We start from the raw sequence: 22,626 nt of genomic DNA, 5'->3' as shown, positions 1-22,626 counted from the left end.
GCGACTAAAATCGATACCGGCCTCTAAATGACAAAGGAAATTGGTTTTTCTATTTCTATATGCTATGAAAACAGTAACGCGTGACATCTGCACAACATTAGGTATTGTTAGCATAGGTATGTAAATAAAGTGTTAAAGTTTAAAAAAAGTAGTTTTTTTTTCTTTACTGCCGAAGGAGTGTTGTTTTGATTCTTCATGACTGCCGAAGGAGTGTTGTTTTTAGATTCTTTCTCGCACCATGCCGGCGGTCAATGCAACTGTGTGAGTGTGATAGCTATATAATTAATTATACGCGTGCAATAGAGATAGGAACAGGAGGATTAATGTACGAAATTCTTAATGCTCAGCGCTTCCTTACTTTAGGTATGCATCTATTTTGTTCTAGATATATTAAGAAGAAAGGGAGACCAAGTAAAAGTATTTTATAGTCTGACAAGGAATTGTAGAAAATTATTGAGGGCGCCACTTCCTACGTAACTGTCACATTTTTGACGTAAAATGCTTAAACATGGCAACAATCTAGTATGGAAATTGTTTTTGTTCCATTTAATTTAATTTCTACTATTTTATGTCGCACTATAACTCTTATTTTAATGATATAGTTTCCAGTTCGAGCACAGAACTTGAATGAATCGTACGACGAAATAATAAATGATTTCGACTACGCTAATGATAGAGAATCCGACGAGGATGCCTGCAAAACCGCCGATGTTACCTGAAGCAGAAAAATACAATTTACATTCTAAGGGCTAATTTAGACGGCGCGCGAACTCGTATGCGATTTTAGTTACATTACGGACTGTTGGTTACGTCCAATTCAACCGACCGATCAAAACCCGCAATGGTATGAAACTCGCATGCGAGTTCTCGCGTCGTCTACATCGGGCTTTATTTACATTTCAAAATGGAAGCAAGATTCCGTCAATAACGGAAATCGGCACGTACACCTTATAAATTAACCCCCTTATTCATAAAACTTTACGAAGTTTTAACTCGCGAATTTATTTAAAAATGTAAGATTTGAGTAATAAACTACGACGATAAAAACGTACCTACTACAATACTTTTTTTTTTAATTAAGACCAACCAAAAAATCTATTCTATTCTATTCTATTCAAAAGAGACTTTAAGGAACTGTCATAGGGACCATCATTCGACGCGAGAGGTATGGGTAGTACCAGTAGGTACACAGCTATACATAGGTATATAGGTATATCTGTGTGTCTCTCTCTGTATAGCTGTGTGTGTAATTTACAGATCTAGTGCATAATTGTTTTCCATCGTATTTTCTCGAAAACGTACCTCAGTACTTTTAGTAGGTACCGAAACTGACTGAAATAGGAAAAGACACGTTCGTACGTTTCCGTGAAAATACGATGGAAAATAATTAATCACTACATCTGTACCTACTTTATTGCTGTTCTGTATCTATGGATACTTACTCAGTATTTCATACCAGTAGGACACCACATCGAGTCGGTCCAAAACTCCATCGTTGGTCGGTTGATAGATATACACCATCGCTAGGTTACTTGATTCTGTGACGTTCAGGCCTTTCCTGGGGTATAAAAAATACACCTTCAGGGACAGTTTTAAATCCAGGACTATTTAGTCTGGACCTCTTTAGGGCAGAGTTTCTCTCTCCTCCATTGAGTAGAGTAGAAGAGAGTTTTTCTTCAGAGAGTCTGAAACGACCACTGAGCAGTCATATGGATCGATAGAAAGGTTTTGGCTAGTGGAGTTTGGCTAAAAGTTGAAAAAATACTGTATCTCTAATTCTCTATGGATAACTAAACTTCTTTACTTGTTATTTTGAATTTCTATCGCCAAAAACAATTGCCGCGAACTCAGTGGCTGAACTTACTGCGGTTTTCTGGAGGGACTAGCATTATACAATATGGGGTTCTTCAAGAAACGAGTGTTGTATTAGGTTTCTAAAGAATTTGCAACGCTCATGTGACGCCCCTGAAGTTGCAAGCGCTATCTCGTTAATTTGCTCTCGGAAAACGACGTTTTGTAAAGTGGAACTGCTTTTGAAGCTTTGATGTATATCTCAGGACGGGCCTTACGAGCACTAAGAATTGTATTAGTTCAGCGGTATCACTCACGAATTCGAGCCAATCGTGCAATCTAACTAGCTGCAACTAGTTGCGACCAATTGTGCGCGTGTTGCGAACTCATCAACCAAACGCGTTGTAGCGGTGTCACACCGCTGTACTGGCCCCATTCATGCCCCATTCTTATTGCCCGTAAGGCCAGTCCTGAGATATAGGTACGTCAATGTTTTTAAGTCCATAAAATGATGGCATTTTAAACTGAATGCGCGTTCTATTGGTTCGTTATAATCGGAAGCAACTCACGCGATGTCCGGCAGCACTGGCTGGTCTCCGAGTCCTCGATCCCTGAACGGAAACACGGACGACTTGGTGGAGTGCTTCGTCAACTCGCAGTCCGGCAGACACTCGGGACAGTTGAGGGAGTCTAGGCGCTCCATCTCTAGCCCGATCTTGGCGTTTGAGTTGAACGGGTAGAAATAGAGTAGTTTTTCTGAAACGGTTAACGGAAATGAAAATTGGGTATGTTGTAAACCGAAATAAGTGTCATTTATAAAGGAAAAAGTGACCAAGGCCTCTAGGGCCCAGGGCTGGCAGCCTGATGGCATCGAACCAGCGTCCTCTGCAATCGCGGCAGATGTCTAAAACCGCTGGGCCACCCGGGTCACGCCATGAGTCGAATTTTCCCAAGTAAGGCATTATTTGCAATTCCTGCTTAAGGAATTTAATTTGTCTGAGAAATTAAACAACTTTTGGGACATTCCATGAAATTGTCTACCGTTTGTCCCGTACAAGCGCGAATTTTCAAAGGTTTGCAGGTATAAGAGTTTCCTTTTCTATGACAAACGGTCAAAAATATGCACATAAAAATAATAACCATCATCATCATCATATCAGCCAGAGGACGTCCACTGCTGGACATAGGCCTCCCCCAAAGAGTGCCACAATGACCGGTCTTGCGCCACCCGCATCCAGCGGACTCCCGCGCCCTTTACCAGGTCGTCAGCCCACCTTGTGGGAGGTCTACCCACGTTGCGCCTTCCGGTACGTGGTCGCCACTCGAGAACCTTTCCGCCCCAACGGCCATCGGTTCTACGGGCAATGTGCCCCGCCCACTGCCACTTAAGTTTAGCGATTCGGAAGGCTACATCGGTTACTTTGGTTCTGCTGCGGATGGCCTCATTTTTGATGCGATCACGCAGAGAGACTCCAAGCATCCCTCTCCATTGCCCTTTGGGTGACTTTGAGCCTTCTTATGAGGCACACAGTAAGCTGAGCGGCCACGTTTCAGTTCCATATGTCATCACTGGCAACACACACTGGTCGAAGACTTTCGTCTTGAGACACTGCGGAATATTGGACAAAAAGATGTGCCGTAGCTTCCCAAACGCTGCCCAACCGAGTCGGATTCGTCGATTAACCTCTTTCTCGAAGTTGGACCTACCTAACTGGACAGTCTGTCCTAGGTATATATAATCGCCTACAACTTCAAGTGTAAAGTCTCCGATTGTAACGGGAGTTGGTTCTACACGGGTTGGTTCTACTATAAAAATTATCGCCTGCTTTCAATGCCGAAAAAAAAGTCGCAACACAGGAAATAAAATGCGTTTGTACGGGACAGCGCGTGGAATGCTCCTTTTGAGGCTTGTAGGACATATATTCGCGGCTGCATGGCTAGTCTACCTTCTGATATACCTACATAACAGAATGTAGGTAGGTACGTATGTTGTGTTTCGCTTTGGGAGCATTCCACTTGTGTCGCCTTAGAGCATATAGCGATGTTGGTAATTGTATCATATTGTTGGTATTTGGTCATTCATTAACCTCTATACTTGTTGAGGCACCACAGATCCATCAGTGAGCAGACAGTCTCGCCATTGTTCCCAGCAGGCAAGAAGTAAGGCGTGCACTTGCAGAGAGACCGGATGGTCTTGATCCTGCAGCGCGCAATGCATGCGCTATATGAGTACATATTCCCGAAGTGTTCGGGAACCTCGTCGTGGAAGAGACATTTCCTCTGGAAATAACAATACAATATTTATTGTACCTTTTAAACCTAAAATATCTATATACTTAAAAATTAATATAACCAAAGGAAATGAAAGGTAGAAGTAATAGACCGCGAGCCAGGAACGATTTCCATGACCAATAGTCTAACGGGTGAAAACTAGTATACCTAGTGGTTAAGGGCAATGTGTAATGAATCCTCGTGTACATCAGCTGCCGCTCCGTTGGTGGGTTGAGGAATGGCAGCCACCGAAACACGTAAAAAAGTAAATAAATTTTTCATGTTATCCTTATCTGTAATTTTGAATTTGTGTTTGTAATAGCAGGGGTGCGAAACTCCTGACTTCGGTCAAACTCGGCTCCGCTCGGCTCAGCATTGCTCCGAGCAATTATTAGGGTTGGCACCACTTGACTTCCTTTTGCGTGCACGACCACAGATAAGATAATCTCTTGATTTTTGACAACCCTAAATAGCCGAAAGGGATAGTGCCATATATTAGAAAGGAACAGCATGATTCGACCCTGAACCGCTGTCAAACTTCGTTTTTGTAGGAAGTTTCCTTTCTGTACGGTAGTACTATTAATTATTCTGTGGTAATAGCAGGATATATCTCTTAACGTGTCTCACGTATCGCGGCGTCCCTCTTGTCTGTAACTAAATTCAGAAAGGTGTAACATGCTCTTTAGAAAGGGAATGACAAAGGTTTGCTAAGTTTCATAAATAACGGGGTGAAACTTGAAAGTTAACTCACAGTGCTAAGGGGGTACTTCCTGACTTCTGCCGTGGCGATTTGCTTGACTGATCGCAGTTCTAGAACCGTGACTTCATTGGGCTCAGACAAGCGCTGCAGCACGCGCCCACCGCTCGGATCCGCGAAGTGAGTTGGGTCGAAGAGAAATATCTACAAAAGAAACAAAGAACGGTGAAGGATTTGATTTTTGTACCACTTCGTAGGTACTTTGTTAAAATGACAATAATATGAGATAGCCATAGTCTAATAAAACATGGTCTTCCATTCCCAGAGTGACACGGGGCTACGTCACAACAACATGGCCGCTATATATAGCGCTATCGCATATTATCATATAGCGCTGTCGCATGATGACGTAAGCCCGTGTCAGTTAGGTGACCTAGAAAAGACGGGAATGGAGTACCAGGCGGAGTATATTATTATACCATGAGATAGCGGCAGTAGCGGCTTTCAGTTTGCCGACGTGAGGACGTGACAAAGTACAAAGCGGCACATAAAAAACAAATTGCTGCATAGGTACCTACATATTTACACAACAAAGTTCTATGACACGGGCAGTCGGGCAAGGACAGCATCCGCTCGGTGTAACCCACATTTCATAAGTGTCAAAAGGGCATCTACGTGTTGGCTTGGGCTCCGCGCACGCCTCCCAAAGGTCCTCCCGAGTCATCATTGTCCCGTGAAAGATATACAAATAATTTGTGTAAAAAAAAAATTAAGTAAAAACTTTTTTTGCCAAGTGCGAGATTTGGAAGAGATTCTGTAAAATCCCATTTTACAATGAATTTCAAATAGTCCTGAGTCACACAGTCACAGAAACAGTGACATACTCGTAGTATCTCAATTACAGAAATAATCACATAATAAAAAAAAACCTTTCTGTATAAAAAAAAAACCTACGCGGCGCCAACATATTATTGTTACATACCAGGTGCCCACGCGAGAAACCCGAGAGATTTTAACCACGCATTTCTGAGGCCAAACTAAGGAAAAAATACTAAAAGAGTTCACGTCAATTTCGCCAAAAAAAATATTTTTCGATTATTTGTATGTATTTGTATATAAAATGTAAATGCTATAATTTGTAAAACTGTCACCCAAAAAAATTTTAAGCTTTTTTGGCAATTACAGAAATAATCACATAATTTAAGAAAAAAACCTTTACAATGGTCCTGAATTAAAAAATATCTACGAGGCACCAACATATTATTGTTACATACCAGGTGCCCACGAGAAACCCGAGAGATTTTAACCACGCATTTCCGAGGCCAAAATAAGGAAAAAATATTAAGAGTTTACGTCAAATTCGCGAAAAAAAATCTTTTTTCGATTTTTTGTACGTATTTGTACATAAAATATAAATGCCATTTGTAAAACTCTCACTCAAAAAGAATTTTAACTTTTTTTTGTAAAACCTAGTTTTTGTTAAGTGTACTTGTATTTTTTTTTACATTCCATCAATAAGGATATTTGGACTAGGTCCCATAGTAGCAACATCGCCATCAAAAAAACACTTTGCACTAAGTAACAATAAAAATATGTTTTTTTAGCTGGCTGGTGGTACTGGACTCTGAAACTAGGCGAATTCCAAAACAGTTTATAGGATAGGACATTTTAGTTTTTAAATAATATGTTCAGGAATATACTGTCAAAATCTCTCGGATTCCTCGTGGACACGTTGTATATTATTTCCATAATGGCGATTGTGCAATCTGCCGATTACAGCGATGCTTAGCATAGAAAGGGCACAAAGGTCAGTATTAAAAGTAATGTACAAGAAGCCCTTCCAATTCCCAACAAACCAACTGCTGTCCGAAACTAACACCCTCTCAGTCCGCCAGTTGTTTATCCTTAAGGTAGCCACGATAATGCATCGAAACACATTAAATTCGCCCGGTTTCGCATCGTACCGCAGTAAAAGGATCTTCCGAGTCCCTCAAAATAAACGAGAACGCCTTATGCAAGACGCTTCCCACAATTCCTCCATCCGTTTATTTATAACCACATATCAAAACGCTTCAATGTACAAGATATGACAGTCAAAGAATTTCAGACCATTGTTCGTATGTGGTTAATCTCTCTCTCGTACCAGGCAACAGAAGATACATTGAAACCTTTGCAGTAAGCACACCATCTCTTTTTCACGTACACACACACACACACACACACACACACACAAACACACTCACACACACACTACCACGCTCGCACAGCTTATACCATAAGTTTATAATAATAAGTTAATAACATAGATTGTTTGTTAGCTTTTAAAAATAGTTTAATTTATATTAGCTCATTTATATTTGTAAATTCGCTTTTTATCTGTATTTTTTTCGCATCATCTTATTGATAAATCTACTACTATTTCCTAGAGTCCTCACGACACAGGCTTGACCTAGTGTGAGGGCAACTGCTAACCAAATTGTAATATTTTATGTGAAACTGTTTTGTTAAGCCTATGTGTCATCTATACCTGGTAACGAAATAAAATTTTTGTATTTTTTTTGTATTTTGCCACAGTTTTACGAATTTTTATAGATGACACTACTGATGTTCACGGTCGGGTGTCACCCCTAATTGGGTGACACCCGGGGCGGGCCGCCCCGCCGCCGCCCTTCCTAGCTACGCCACTGGACCAGACTACAATCTTACATCGAACCCTTCCACATTCCGCAGAGGATAGTAGGCATAGTCTTCCAGCAGCGGATCTAACACTCCGATGAGCCCGCGATACATGCCCGCCTGCTCCTGACCAGGTTCCTGTGGCTGTCACAAGATGACCAGACTACAATCTTACATCGAACCCTTCCACATTCCGCAGAGGATAGGCATAGTCTTCCAGCAACGGATCTAATACTACGATGAGCCCGCGATGCATGCCCGCCTGCTTTTGCCGCATCACATTCGCGATCACGTTCTTGCTTTTGTCTGGCCTGAAATAAAGGTCTTTGATAAAAAACCGGCCAAGTGCGAGTCCGACTCGCGCACGAAGGGTTCCATTACGCAAAAAACGGCAAAAAATTGCGTTTGTTGTATGGGAGCCACACTTAAATATTAATTTTATTTTGTTTTTAGTATTTGTCTGTCTAGCTATCATGAGATACAGCCTGGTGACAGACAGACGGACAGTGGAGTCTTATAGCTGGTTTGTTACTGCACACCGTTGTATGGGGACCTTGCACTTTGAGACTATGCGCTGAAACTTACAGACCGGGAAACATCGAGAGCCACCTCTCATTTAGTGGGGGGGAGGGGGGAAGTTCGACGCTTCCGCGCTTCACTTGGAGCAATATTTCTCTAAAACTATACCTATTAGGGCATGTGAGAAATCTATTTTTAGAACAAAAACAATGCACTTTCTAACAAAAAAAAGCATAAAGTAGAAAAGACTAAAAAACGTATTTTTGATTTTTTTATAATTACCATTTTTTTTTAAAAGCGTTGCAGTAATCTGAAAACAAAAAATATAGTCGTAAAGCTACATTTATTACGTTTAAAAAAATATATGGTTTATTACACAAATCTGTTGATAAATGGGAGATAAAAAAATATATTAAGCGTGGGTCAGAGTGATCTCATATGAAGGTGAGAAGGTTACTTATAATTTGTTCTACAATCGTTTATTTTTTTTAGTTTTTCGTAAATAACTCGTAAACGGTAGCCCGGAGCAAAAAAATATCTTTTACGTAAATAATATGACTGAAACGATATCAAAGAGAGAAAATAAATTCTAAGGTCCCCTTTTTAAATATTGATCCTAGCGAAAAAGTTTGAATAACCTTTTTTGTAGGAAATGTTATGTAAATTATTCATGTAATAAAACATTTTTTGCTATTGGCCATCGATTACGAGTTATTTACGAATTACTAAAAAAGGGGACCTTAGAATTTATTTTCTCCCTTCAATATTTTTTTTAAATATTGATCCTAGCGAAAAAAAGTGGCACTAATTTTATAAGAAATCTGAAACAGATTATTTACGTAAAAGATATTTTTTTGCTCCGGGCTACCGTTTACGAGTTATTAACGAAAAACTAAAAAAAAGAACGATTGTAGAACAAATTATAAGTAACTTTCCCACCTTAATAATATTTTGTATTGAGATCACTCTGACTCACGCTTTATATTATTTTTTATCTCCCATTTATCAACAGTTTTGTATAATAAACTATACATTTTTTTAAACGTAATAAGTGTAGCTTTACGACTGTATTTTTTGTTTTCAGATTCCTGCTACACTTTGAAAAAAAATTGGTGATTATAAAAAAAATAAAAAATATGTTTTTTAGTCTTTTCTACTTTATTATTTTTTTTTGTTAGATAGTGCATTGTTTTTGTTCTTAAAATAGATTCTTCATCCCCAATTTATCCGAAAATGATGTATTACATGCCCTAATAGGTACAGTTTTAGAGAAATGTTGCTCCAAGTGAAGCGCCGCAGCGTCGATCTTTCCCCCCTCCCCCGCCCCCCCCACTAAATGAGAGGTGGCTCTCGACGGCTCCCGGTCTGTATCTGCTCAAGACCAGCTAACAATCAACTGTGCCAAGTTTCAGCGCATTTGAGCGCATAGTCTCAAAATGCAAGGTGTCGTGCACTAACAAACCAGCTATTATTAGTAATAGCAGTAATAGGGTGGGAGTTTTTACCCTTTGGGTACGGAACCCTAAAAATCAGTATAGATAAAAACTTATAGCGCCTGTTTATTGTTTATCTTAAGACAGTTCTTTACTAAAAGATGTTTGTATTGCAGATTGAAGCTGACTTCTGTATGGCATTGACATTGGCTTACAATGACCGATTTATAATTTTGCCTTGTTTGTTGTTGTGTTCTATACAAAATCAGTATCTGGGTCAAACAGATCACTGTGTTATGTCTTTCCTGTAGACATACACAAGAGTTAAGGGCTATAAAGGTTAATTTTCTTATTTAACCTTTATCCACGTGAAAAGGTCCTCCTTTTATTTAGAGAACTATGATAAAATCATTGCTTACATGCCCACAAGCTGTTAACTATTGCCCACAGGATAGAAAAATGTGCTGTTCGCGATAACACACTAGTTTTCTCTCCTGTGGGCAATAGTTAACAGCTTGTGGGCATGTAAGTAACGATTTTATCATAGTTCTTTAAATAAAAGGAGGACCTTTTCACGTGGATAAGGGTTAAATAAGAAAATTAACCTTTATAGCCCTTAACTCTTGTGTATGTCTACAGGAAAGACATAACACAGTGATCTGTTTGACCCATCTATTTTTGCTTTCGAATAATGCCTTTTTTTCCTTTCCGATGTAAACGTTTCAGTTTTTGCGTCAATATTCAATACCTACAACTCGGTCAGACACGTTGGCACAAAAATACATTATAATAAAATCACCAGAACCCGTATTATCATTATTTTAAATTTTCAATAGCTTTTTGTAGTCTTAATGCTTCGGCCACGAAAAACGTATCGATCAAATTTTTGACGTTGATCCTTGGCGGCATTGACCGCAAATAGGGAGCGTGCATGAACTATAGGGGGCAGCACAGGAGCGGTGAGATTTTTGGCGCGAGGCGTACATGTTAAATTTATGCTTCCGCTGTAGCCCACAAGATGGCAAAACTTACTATGCACAAGAAAACGTGCGAGAACGGTAGATAGCAGCAAAGAGTATATTAATATAATGTGATAGCAGCACTTGCTCTGTTTCCGATGTTGGCCACAAGATGGCAGACCCGCACGGTCCCTATACCGCTATTCATTTCTTTTTCACAAAAATATGGCAGATGATGCTCCGGCGTTAAGGTGTTAAGCATATTCGCTCGGAGCATTTTTCGTGGCCCTCGGAGACTGTAAAAGATAAGACGAAGAACAACCGTATGCGCATTGGTCAAGGTTCAAAATCTAATGGAACATAGGAATAAAGATTAACATAGTTATTTATTCCGTATCTTTGTTACCTATTTAAAAACCCAAGGCCTGAAGCATCCCGGGTCACCTGACATAATTCGATAAATGTGTTCACGACCTCTATAGGTACTGTAACTTATTGCCCCCGCACTGTACAGGCGTGGCTCACTCCGCGACGCGGCCCACACCAATTTTGGTGTCTAGAGCAGTAGTAGTTGCCGCGCACCGCTACGGAATGGATGGATGCCTCCTCGCGCTAGACGGCTTTCTGTAGGTACCTAGTACTAGGTATTATTTATTCTGAGATTGTAGGCAAAGATCTTTTAACAGACAATCGGTGAGCCTTGTGTGCTACCATAAATGTCAAATTTTGTGAACTTTTTTCACTTCGCCAGCCCAAGCCAACAAAGTCACTACTACCAGGCCTGCTAGAATGAGTTGCGTTCTCTCGCGCGACTCCAATACTCCATACGTCTTGCGCGACCTCGCGCGAGAGAAGTGAGAACGCAACTTATGCTAGCCAGACAGCTCTACATAATGTAGCTTAATAGACTGTAGACGAATTTATATACCTGCCCATAGAGTTGTACTGAAGCACGTAGTTGAATGCACAACAGTGCCCCAGAATAGTGCGCCGCGTGGTGAAAATATGGCTGCAGTTCACTTCTTGCCCGTTCCAGGAACAACGCAGCAGCATTTCTTCGCAGGATGGAGCCAGCTGTCAAATGACAACATAAATTACCAGACATACAACTTTTCGATGTTACCTTAAGGGTCACATTTAGGGTTGCCAGATCGAAAGGCGCTATTATCGGGAAACAATATAAATTTTTCGGGATTTCGGGACTTAAGTCGGGAAAAAAAAACATTCAAATTAAAGTAAGTGTATTAAAAACAACGATATTTTACATTATTGGCACTACGTCAGTTCGCTCGCTCGACGACAGTCCGGAACTTGAAATTATTGTTTTATAACGTGAAGCTGTTTTTCGGGACAATTTTCACTTTGTCGGGAATCGGGAACACATGCTAAAAATCGGGAGAATCCCGCCAAATCCCGACCATCTGGCAACCCTAGTCACATTCCATTTCTGACCGCAGCTGCACTACTAGTACGAACGCGTCGGTGTTATTGTCAATTTCCATAGTAAAAAGAATGGTAGTGCTGCTGTCGTTGGAAATGGACTGTCACCTAACGTTAACTTTTACTATGGGACCAACCCCGAAATCGCGAAAAAATTTTTGGCTGTTTCATACATTTTGGCTGGTCCATTTTCTATGGGAGGGTAAATTTTTTTATCGCGATTTCGGGGTACCCACCATAGTAAAAGTTGCTCAGTTTAATCCCGAAACCTCCCTAGCAACGGGAATGCACTTATTTTTTGGCCACCGTGTATGGCAGCGGCCAAGGTGCTCACAAATATCTGAACACGCCTGTAATGTCAAGGCATTAGAGTGCGTGTTCAGATATTTTTGAGCACCACGGCCGCTCCGATATATCTGTTGGCGACTGTCTACGTGAGCCAACATAAGGGCGCAGCAAAGAGTGGATAGCTACACTCTAATATTTAACGCGAATTAAAAATTGCCTAGTCCAGAGCACACAGTCGCTGTGGCCGAAATCGATCAGGACCAGGACCATCATCATTATCGTCATACTTATTAACGTCAAATTGTGTATTTGGTATAATGTTAATATCCAGAGAGAAAAATGGCAAACGTTTGTATGGAAGCGTCGTCGTCTTACCCGTTCCATACCCTCTATTATTTTATGCGAGGCTTCCGCGTTCTGAGTGGCAAACTTCAGCAGACGTAGTCTAAGAGTTTCGTTGTAGGAATAGTCCAAGAGCCGACCGGCTTGCAACATATACCATTCGAAGTCGTTCAGGGTGGCGTTTGGATGTTTTTTCTTCTTGTTTTGGTAACTGAAACAGTATCTTAATTAAAGATTTCAATTAACAGAGTTGAAACTCGAGAGGGAGCGGTAGTAACGGCTCGGCCACGACTTTGCGCGCCCGGCGACGGCGGCTACTATAGGTGGGAACGAAAGGTCCGCTGTGTCGCTCCAACCTATGGTTGCCGCCGCCGCCGTCGCCGGTCGCGCAAAGTCGTGGCCGAGCCGTATGCTTACATCTCCGCCGCACCCTTCTTAACGGCCTTCATACTAATTCGATTAATATTGCACAGAGCGACGGCAGGGAAGTCGATCTCCGCGATGGGATACGTGGAGGAATCCATGGTCACGATCAGGGGGTTGCTTAAAGTCGCCTTCCATATATTCATGAGCATGTAGATGACAGCGCCGTAGGTGAGGGCGGTTAAAATTATCCAGAAGACTCTATTACAGCAAAGAAAAATTGGTCAATACCTATCATCCTGTCCTGACCGTCTATGGCTATGGGGACTGGATTTGTACTGGCTATGTAGTATATAAGAGCGTGGTCAAGTGGTATCAGGTGGCTGACACTCTATTTTAGCAGCAAATTAACGGCCACACTAATCATGCAGCATGATAAATACATCAGCAGTCAGAACCCTTCCGTAAAAATTGTACTTGATCATCAGCACATTTGTGGTCGGGCCTTCATATTATGAGTCCTATGGTATCAGTGCAACATATTTTTATGGGTCAAAGAACGCTTCAAGGAAAGTAGGTTTACATTAGTTAAGGTAGGCAGGTTTAGGTTAGTTGCGGAAGAGTACTTCGGCGTTCCTGGGACCTCGCCATATAGCAGCGAGGCGGCAACAGAGGGGTTTTAGTGGGCAAACCTGGGGTCTCATTAGCCCACAACAGGGAGTCCCACATAACCATCCCGGCCCGTCCCCGCGCCGGGTGGTATGCGTAAAGCATTTCCCCCCTAAAAAAACAAAAGGCAGGTTTAGGTTCATTAGTTTGACTCTGTGCGGAAAGAGAACAGTCGTGGAATGTTTGGGGCCCAATACATTCCACGCAGATTCCACGTCTCTTGATTTCTCTTTCCGAACAGACTCTCTTGTTCCTCCTGATATTTTTTTTATCAAAGCACCGCACGGCACCACACGGCCTTCATTCTGATTTTTGAAAATATGGGCGCAAAAAGAAAACAAACATGTCACATCACGACACGTCACATCAGATTACTTTAAAATAACCTTTATAAGATACATAGATACATACTTACATGTGAAAATAAAAACTGAAATTAATTACAAAGCAAAACGTTTTTTTTTATTGTACTTATAACTTGAGTATAGGTATTGTGAATGTAGTGATAAAAGGAGAAGTTTCTAAGATGAGCAAGGAAACCTGGTTGGAGTGATTGGTAAGTCCGTATTTTCGCCAGTTATATTTGTCCTAAAGGTTCAACTGACTAACGCGGACCACATGCAGAACATCAGGTGAATATTGTAGTATTACCTAACTGAATAATTTTTAAGATAAAAAAACCGACTTCTATGGGGCCCGGTGAAAGATTGTGGTAGATGGTGCACTATGTAGAAAAGGAGGTAAAACCACCCACTTTTCTAGTAGCATTTCGTTTCTGTAAGGGTCGTAGTTCTAGCCTAACCTAACCCACTTCTCTGATAGCAGTTCGGTTCTGTGAGGATCGCAGTTCGAACCTAATAAAACCCACTTTTCTAGTAGCATTTCGTTTCTGTAAGGCTCGTAGTTCTAACCTAACCTAACCCACTTTTGTTCGGTTCCGTGAGGATCGCAGTTCAAACCTAACCTAACCCACTTAACGGCGCATGCGATGCGGTGTACGGGGATTTGAGCGGGAGGGATTTGGCATCATCATGGTATAATAATATACTCCGCCTGCAGGTACTCCATTCCGAGATTCGCGTATGACCTAACTGACACGCGCCTACGTCATCATGCTGTTTACAGGTTCTCAGACTTTGAAATGTGGGAGAATTTTAACCAACGGTGAAAATTATTTTAACGGCATTAATTTTAAGTTATTCATGTAGAAACATAGTAAAATAAAACAAATCTAATGTATTAAATTAAACTTTATTTATCTATACAAGACAAACGTTTAAAAAACTAATTCACAGTTACACATTAATTACCAAGCTTACGACGTGAAAAGTTTGGAAAACACTGCGACTGCTGACACTGAGCGAGAAGGAAATAACAATTAACACGCGTTCGACAAGGATGACGGTCAGGGCATGAAGTTATCTAGATCCGAATTGTCAAATGTGCACAGCGCTATCCTCCCATACAACCATTTCCAGTCGCCGTTACGACGCGGTGTTGACACATCTTGTGTCGACACCGTCTGTTTCGGTCACAATTCCAGTCGCAGAGTCGTCGCCGTGTCGACACAGTTACCAGAAATGGGGAAGGGTCGACACATGACACAAAGTGACATAAAGTGTGGTCGCCGTGTGCACACATTGTTTCGGGTTTGCGACTACTTTATGCCAAAATCATTCGTTCATTCGTTCATTTTGTTCCTGTCAAATGGAAACTGTCAGATGGAAAAATACTTAAATAAAAATAAGTGACATTAATACGCCATCTCTAAAACGGATTACAAGACGTAATTATATATTGTTTGCATTTATATTACAATAGGACTTAAATTATTATGGGGAATTAAACTGCTCGAGTAATTTGATAAACTAAGTGTAATATAATCAACGCGCCACCACATTGTTTTAGTTTAGCCGGAAATGAAATTGTTTACTTCTCAGTGCCTGTGTTCATAACTATATTATTTGAAGCATTTTTAGTACTTCGATGCGTATATTATACTTAAATAACAGAAATAACGCTTTACATACTACGAAACTTGTTAATTATGATGTATAAATATGGTTTAAGGCTGAGAAATATTGCAGTCACAAAGTAGTTGCAATGTTTCGACTTTGTGTCGACTCTGTGTTGACACATGACACGCGCTGTCAAAAGTAATAACAAAGTTACTGGTATGTTACTGGATTTGCAAAATGGCTCCTTGTGTTGATTTGTTTTCAGATATTCTCAAAGTGTAAAAATTCCGTGGTCAGAGATGGGCATTAATCGATTAACTGTTTATTCGACTAATTAATGGAATAAAAAAAGTTAATTCTCAAATTTTATCGCGATTAGTTTAGTCGACCTAACATAGATTGAAATTGAATTAATCTGAATATTAATCGAATAAATTATCGATTAAATCTCGATTGAAAGTTGACAGGGGGCCATTTTTGTACGTAAAAATAATAGAAATGTCTTGCATGCAGATGGTAGCAAAACACTTTGTCATAAAAGTCGAGATGGGTGTCGATATATAGGTTTTAGGGAGTGCCGATTTCGAAAATAATGACCATTTTGGAATCCGAAATGGCGGCCATGCACTGTGTCATAAAAGTCGTCATGGATGTCGTTTTATACATTTTAGGGGGCCCCAATTTTGAAAATGATGACCATTTTGGAACTCAAAATGGCGGCCATGCACTATGCCATAAAAGTCGTCATGGGTGTCGTTTTATAGGTTTTAGGGGGCGCAGATTTCGAAAATGATGACCATTTTGGATTCCAAGATGGCGGCCATGCACTATGTCATAAAAGTCGTCATGGATGTCGTTTTATAGGTTTTAGGGGGCCCCGATTTAGAAAATGATGACCATTTTGAAATCCAAAATGGCGGCCATGCACTATGCCATAAAAGTCGTCATGGGTGTCGTTTTATAGGTTTTAGGGGGCGCAGATTTCGAAAATGATGACCATTTTGGATTCCAAGATGGCGGCCATGCACTATGTCATAAAAGTCGTCATGGATGTCGTTTTATAGGTTTTAGGGGGCGCAGATTTCGAAAATGATGACCATTTTGAAATCCAAAATGGCGGCCATGCACTATGTCATAAAAGTCGTCATGGGTGTCGTTTTATAGGTTTTGGGGGGCGCAGATTTAGAAAATGATAACCATTTTAGATTCCTTTTATGACTTTTATGACAAAATACGTAGCGGCCATCTTGGATTATAAAATGATCATCGTTTTCGAATTCTGCACTCCCTAAAACCTATAAATCGACATCCGTGACGACGCAAGTTATCTTTATTTTCAGATCTAACAAATTGCTACAGAATACAAAGGACAAAAAAGAAGCGAGGAGGTAATGAAACAAGCAAAAAATACAGATGATTCCTCGACGCAATTGGGTGATTCTTAAATTGTGTCCAGTTTTTTTTTGTCATAAAATTTTTTTATTTCACATATTACTCTCACAAGTTCCGTGACATTTCGACCTTGTAATTTTTTAAGTACATGTTTTTGTTTATCTATGAGGATCTCACTAGAATAGTATAATCAAGGTATGTTTATATTTGATGAATGAAATAGTAACGCAAAAAAAAAATATATTTGTGTCTTATATTCCTGCCGAAGACTTTTATTTTACCTTTTCCTTCTACACAAGTTTGGCCAAGTAATAAGAATTTAGGGCTCTCAATTTTATTTTGACTTCTACAACAGTAAAGCTACGAGGCCATGTTTGGTATCGTTTTCGTATAAATTCGCAGTACCAAATTTAGTTAAGGTATCACATTGACACCATTCCGAAGTAAAAACATATAAACTTATTAAAATACTTTCTTTTAAACTCCTCTTAACGCTTAAACTGCTGAACAGTTTTAATTTAAATTTGGTACACATATATTTTGAGTCCCGAGACAGGATATAATAAGTTATCTCAAAAATCATCCTTTAAAGGTGTGAAATGAGGTGTAGGGGGGAATTCAGAATTGACTTCTTGAAGTTAATACTGTTTAAGTTTAGGTTTGAAGTCATGTTTTTTCATCATTTTTAACTAAATCAAAGATGTAGACCATCCCAAATTTCATATAAATCGGTTCAGCGGTTATTGATTTCCCGTACAAATTTCCACGCCACTTTTCACACCTTCAAAAGATGATTTTGGTTATAAGATCTATCCTATGTCCTGTTCCGGGACGCAAACTATTTCTATACCAAATTTCAACAAAATCGGTTCAGCGGTTAAGCGTCAAGAAGAGTTTCAAAAAACCGGCCAAGTGCGAGTCGGACTCGCGTATTAAGGGTTCCGTACATTAAGTCCGACTCGCGCTTGACTGCACATTTCTAATAGGTTTTCCTGTCGTCTATAGGTAAAGAACTATTTTGTGTATTCAGACGGACATACATACAGACGCACGAGTGATATATCCTATAAGGGTTCCGTTTTTTCCTTTTGAGGTACGGAACCCTAAAAAGATTTATTTTTATTTTGTGGAATGGTGTCAATGTGATATCTTAAATGGATTCAGCACCCCAGATTTATACGAAAACGATACCAAACACGGCCTAGCACCTTCACTGATATAGATATATCAAGATAAAATTGAGAGCCCTAAATAAACTTTCAAGAGCGGATATCTCAAAAACTATTCAACATATCGAAAAAATTGACTGAATAAACTTGTAACAAATTAAATTAACTTTCATTTTGTATAAGTGGCCATGTCGCTGAGATGCATAGTTTCCGAGATATAATCGAAAAACGGGAAAATGGGACCTTCAAAGCCCCCTCTCTCCCCCCCGCTCAAGGGCTACGGCCGGGGACTTTTGATATGTTCACCTCCTAACTTGTCAAACCGAGTTACGGAGTCAAAAATTGTGTTCCGAGCATTTCCCTCTACAACTTTTGGAGCATTCGTTGCCTGACCTAAGTAGCTTATTGAATTTCTTTAAAAACTTTTCTGTAAAAGGTTGACGGGTGTTGGGTGTTTATATGGTTTCGGTCGATTATTATCATTTGCATTGCCCATGATGACTTACTAGAATTACGAGCACACGAGACACTAATAGTAGTTTGACAAACCTTGGTTTTCAAGAGGTATTTTATATTGACATTTGCTGTCACAAATTTGCTGTCAGATTTAGTCGCAAACCGCACGCAAAGTGCACACAAATGTGTCGACACCTTGTTACGGAAAAGTGTAGACACGGCGACGACACTTTGTTTCGAAACAATTCTAGACACATTGTGTGGACTCTGTTACGACACATCTGACATTTAGTTACCACTTTGTGATTCTGCGACTGGAATGGTTATATGGGCTGTGTTGCCAGTAGTATAAACAGAATTACCCGAAAGTCTGAAATTTCTTTCGTGAATCGGAAGATATTGCTAACGAGTAATTAAAAATGACGTGTTATTGTAAAATTTAAGCTAAAATACATATAAATGAAAATTATAAAATTATAAAGAAATATTTTAACTTATTAACCATAGGTATAATGTACCCATGTAACATGTTATGTTGAAATAAAGTGGCAATGTTATTGTGACGTAGGCCCGTGTCACTCTGGGAATGGAAGACCATGTTTTATTAGACCATGGGCATCATCATACTTTATACCTACCTACGTCCTACATTTTATGGTAGGTAATCATAGTGGTTTATTTAGTTTAGGTATCATAGTGGTTTTCCGGGTCAAGGTCCGGGTTTAAGTCCGAGTCCGGGTCCGAGTCCGAGTCCAGGTCCGGGTCCGAACCGGATCCGGGTACGAGTCCGGGTCTGGGTCCGAGTCCGGGTCCCAGTCCAAGTCAAAATCGAAATTCGAAATCACCAAACGTGTAGGTACCTACTATGCCTCGTTGAAGAGTTCTGTACTGATCATCATCAGCAGTTCCATTTCATCTATTGCGACAGTTTTTAAAGGAGTTCCCTCGATTCCTCATGGATCCCATCTTCAGAACTTGAGCTTGACATAAATATGGCTTAAAAACCTAACTTGCTTAACAAACATAACGAAGAGGAAAAATCGCCAAACGCGAGCTATGCGTCGTTAAAGAGTTTCGTTCTGGTCATCATCAGCAGTTCCACTTCCTCAAATGTTACTTTTTTGAATGTATATGCTTGGTTTATTGATAAAAACACAAAAATCACTATATGTATGCCTTGTTGATTTGAGGAGTTCCCTCGATTCCTCATGGATCCCATCATCAGAACTGGGTTTTGAAAAAAACGGGACCAATCTGTATGCATATACATACAATCAAAAAAAGAATTTTCATAATCGGTTCAGTAATGATGGAGATATAGAGTAACAAACATTTAAAAAAAAAACATACAACCGAATTGATAACCTCCTCCTTTGGGATTTGGAAGTCGGTTAAAAAAAGAAACTGGTGGATATTAATTCAACGCACGGTCTGTCGTCATGGAGATCCTTGGAGAACGCTTAGGTATATCCAACAGAGAATGCGTGGCAGATAGGATGACATTTTTCATAACAAAGTTTAGTAAATTGTATAAATACTTATTTGTACGAGTAAGTACTTATAGACAATTTGAGAATTAACTTTCATCTTTTACATTGTCATAGTCTTCTTCGGTTTATGACGATTTACTAAACATTTGTTTCAAATCCTTACCGATGCCTGATCGGAATGTCCCGCTCGCACACCTGCTTGAGCCCCACGAGTGAGCAGTGCTGCACATAGTCCCGCAGCACCTGCGCGAAGCTCCTGCGCAGTACCATCTCCATACTGAGCCGGCTGGGATGGTTGTTGGCGTTGTATTTCGAATCCTTACCGATGCCTGATCGGGATGTCTCGCTCGCATACCTGCTTGAGCCCCACGCGTGAGCAGTGCTGCACATAGTCCCTCAGCACCTGCGCGAAGCTCCTGCGCAGTACCATCTCCAAACTGAGCCGGTTGGGATGGTTGTTGGCGTTGTATTTCGAATCCTTACCGATGCCTGATCGGGATGTCCCGCTCGCACGCCTGCTTGAGCCCCACGAGTGAGCAGTGCTGCACATAGTCCCTCAGCACCTGCGCGAAGCTCCTGCGCAGTACCATCTCCATACTGAGCCGGCTGGGATGGTTGTTGGCGTTGTATTTCGAATCCTTACCGATGCCGGATCGGGATGTCCCGCTCGCACGCCTGCTTGAGCCCCACGAGTGAGCAGTGCTGCACATAGTCCTGCAGCACCTGCGCGAAGCTCCTGCGCAGTACCATCTCCATACTCAGCCGGCTGCGATGGTTCTTGGCGTGCCTGTATTTCTGCCACCACGTATTGTTTCGTTTCATGTTGAAGTTGTCCATGTTACGGGTCCTGTAATATAGTTCTGTTCTGTTCTGAAATATTGAACCCGACCACGCTAACTTTGCACTGACTTCGTAGTCGTGGCCAGATCATAGATTTTGTGATCATTTCATGAAATGCCATTTTAGAATGGATCACTTCATGATATGGTTAGGTTAGGTTTGATGTGGCCAACCGAGTAGGTATTTCATGAAACGTGGCTATATAGCCACATCATGTAATAATCAATTCTAAGGCCACGACACGTAAGTATATATAAATCCCACAGATCTGGAATGTATGACCATTTCATGAGTGTGAAAGAGGCAGACTACACTTTTGCTTTTGAGCTCCGTAACGGCCGCTAGCGCCCGGTCTGAATGTACAACGCGTAGGTGTAGGTTAGTGGAAAATACGAAAAACTGCAATTGGGAGACACGGTTGCTATAACTAGGAATATATTGTTAGGAAAGCAAATAGTTTACACAATTACAGACAACAGAACATAGGATCCATCTGCGTGGTTACAAGGTACATGCGATCATCTCACTGTGGGGCCCCGGATCTTCTACATGTAACCTTTGCACGGGTTACACAAAACCTTAACCAATTATACCTACCTACACCTAAACCATGACAGATTGGATGAGACATGGATATGGAAACCACGTGTGAGAGCAAAAATAGACGCATTCGAGATGTGGTGCTGGCGCAAAATGTTGGGCATATCCTGGACGCAACGCCGCACCAACGCGTCTATTCTCGAAGAGCTTCATATTACCACCCGGCTTTCAACTACATGCTTCCAGAGAATATTGACCTTCTTTGGCCACGTTGCGCGCCAAGACCCGTCCAGTTTTGAAAAGCTCGTTCTGGTTGGGTGCGTCGAAGGAAGAAGAAGTAGAGGCAGGGCTCCAACTCGGTGGTCTGATGCCATACGCGACGCTACGGGCGTCAACATCCAGGGGGCAATACAGCTGGCCCAAGACAGGGGGGTTTGGAGAGCGGTGGTGAAGAACTGCACTCCTGATGGTCACGACCCTCAGCCTTGAGGAACCGACAAAGAAGAAGACACCTAAACCTTCCTCAAGAATCACTCTAGTGATAGGTGAAAATGAAAATCCGTTCAGGAGTTTTCGAGCGAACATATACATACACACACGGCGCGATTCGGGAAATGAATTTGTGATTCAATAGATATAAAATAGTAAAGATTATGTGACGTTCCGCTGCAAAAGGTACCATTGCCCCGGCTGAATATTGGAGCGGCGTTAATAATAGCGTAAGCGCCAGCCGCCATAAGGTACGTTTTGTCGTGGAACGTCAGATATCTTTACTATTTCATATCTAGTGAATCTCTAAATCATTTCCCGAATCAGACCCGGCGGGGGACTCTGTTTTATATAAGGTGTAGTGATAAAGTGTACAGTGTGTTCAGTTATTTATGAAATGACTTCGGCAATTTTTTTGCCAGTCTAAAAAATGTGCTGTGACAAATTTTACTTATAATAAATTAGTAGTAAACATTTCTATGAACTTACACAGTTGATGATCGTAGAGAATAAATTCTAAAACTACCATCGCGTGTACAAGCGCCGTAAACTATTTTAATTTCGTTGTCAATGATAAAATCAATTATAAACATAGGTACATATTTAAAATTCTATGACATTCAGTTAAGACTTAAGAGGGGGTTAACTAACGCAAAATTTTATTTTTTATATTGTATTTGTACTCGTTTTAACCAAGGGCAATGCTATGAAATAATTCACACCTAGTTATACGCTATATTTGCAAGGGCAGACTAACTAAAACCTTACAAAGTTAAAGTTGGCTCTATAGTCTCCTGACACACATAGTATAGGTACATAGGCCCCAATTAAATGTGACGTCCCA

General features: G+C 40.7%; 1 protein-coding gene and 1 long non-coding RNA gene across 4 annotated transcripts in view; both read right to left on the bottom strand.

The window, feature by feature from the left end:
* The window catches only part of LOC134799164 (uncharacterized), a 313,576-nt gene that overhangs the window by 55,506 nt on the left and 235,444 nt on the right, over positions 1-22,626 (bottom strand). The window lies entirely within an intron of this gene.
* On the bottom strand, positions 430-20,747 carry LOC134799107 (sodium channel protein Nach-like). 3 transcript variants are annotated; one of them, XM_063771504.1, is made up of 10 exons: positions 20,557-20,747; positions 12,834-13,040; positions 12,450-12,627; positions 11,275-11,420; positions 7,611-7,746; positions 4,814-4,963; positions 3,879-4,071; positions 2,361-2,547; positions 1,443-1,558; positions 430-715 (listed from the first exon to the last, which is right to left on the bottom strand). In XM_063771504.1, exons 1-10 carry the CDS (start codon positions 20,733-20,735, stop codon positions 591-593), a joined length of 1,617 nt encoding a protein of 538 aa, XP_063627574.1. In that variant the 5' UTR covers positions 20,736-20,747; the 3' UTR covers positions 430-590. The 3 variants fall into 3 exon arrangements, with proteins under 3 accessions (XP_063627574.1, XP_063627573.1, XP_063627572.1); XM_063771503.1 differs by lacking the exon at positions 20,557-20,747 and adding an exon at positions 20,397-20,532; XM_063771502.1 differs by lacking the exon at positions 20,557-20,747 and adding an exon at positions 20,077-20,212.

Source organism: Cydia splendana, chromosome 18, assembly GCF_910591565.1.
Source record: "Cydia splendana chromosome 18, ilCydSple1.2, whole genome shotgun sequence".
In the NCBI taxonomy this organism is placed as follows: Eukaryota; Metazoa; Arthropoda; class Insecta; order Lepidoptera; family Tortricidae; genus Cydia; species Cydia splendana.
This window is presented reverse-complemented; position numbering and strand designations above follow the sequence as displayed.

Bases quoted from the DNA above. Each gene is read 5' to 3' on its own strand.
- LOC134799107 (XM_063771504.1), bottom strand. From the start codon at position 20,735: ATGAAACGAAACAATACGTGGTGGCAGAAATACAGGCACGCCAAGAAC. The intron at 11,421-12,449 runs GTAAGACGACGA...GTCATTTGACAG, and splicing joins TAATAGAGGGTATGGAACGG to CTGGCTCCATCCTGCGAAGA. The intron at 1,559-2,360 runs GTGAGTTGCTTC...TTTATACCCCAG, and splicing joins CCAGTGCTGCCGGACATCGC to GAAAGGCCTGAACGTCACAG.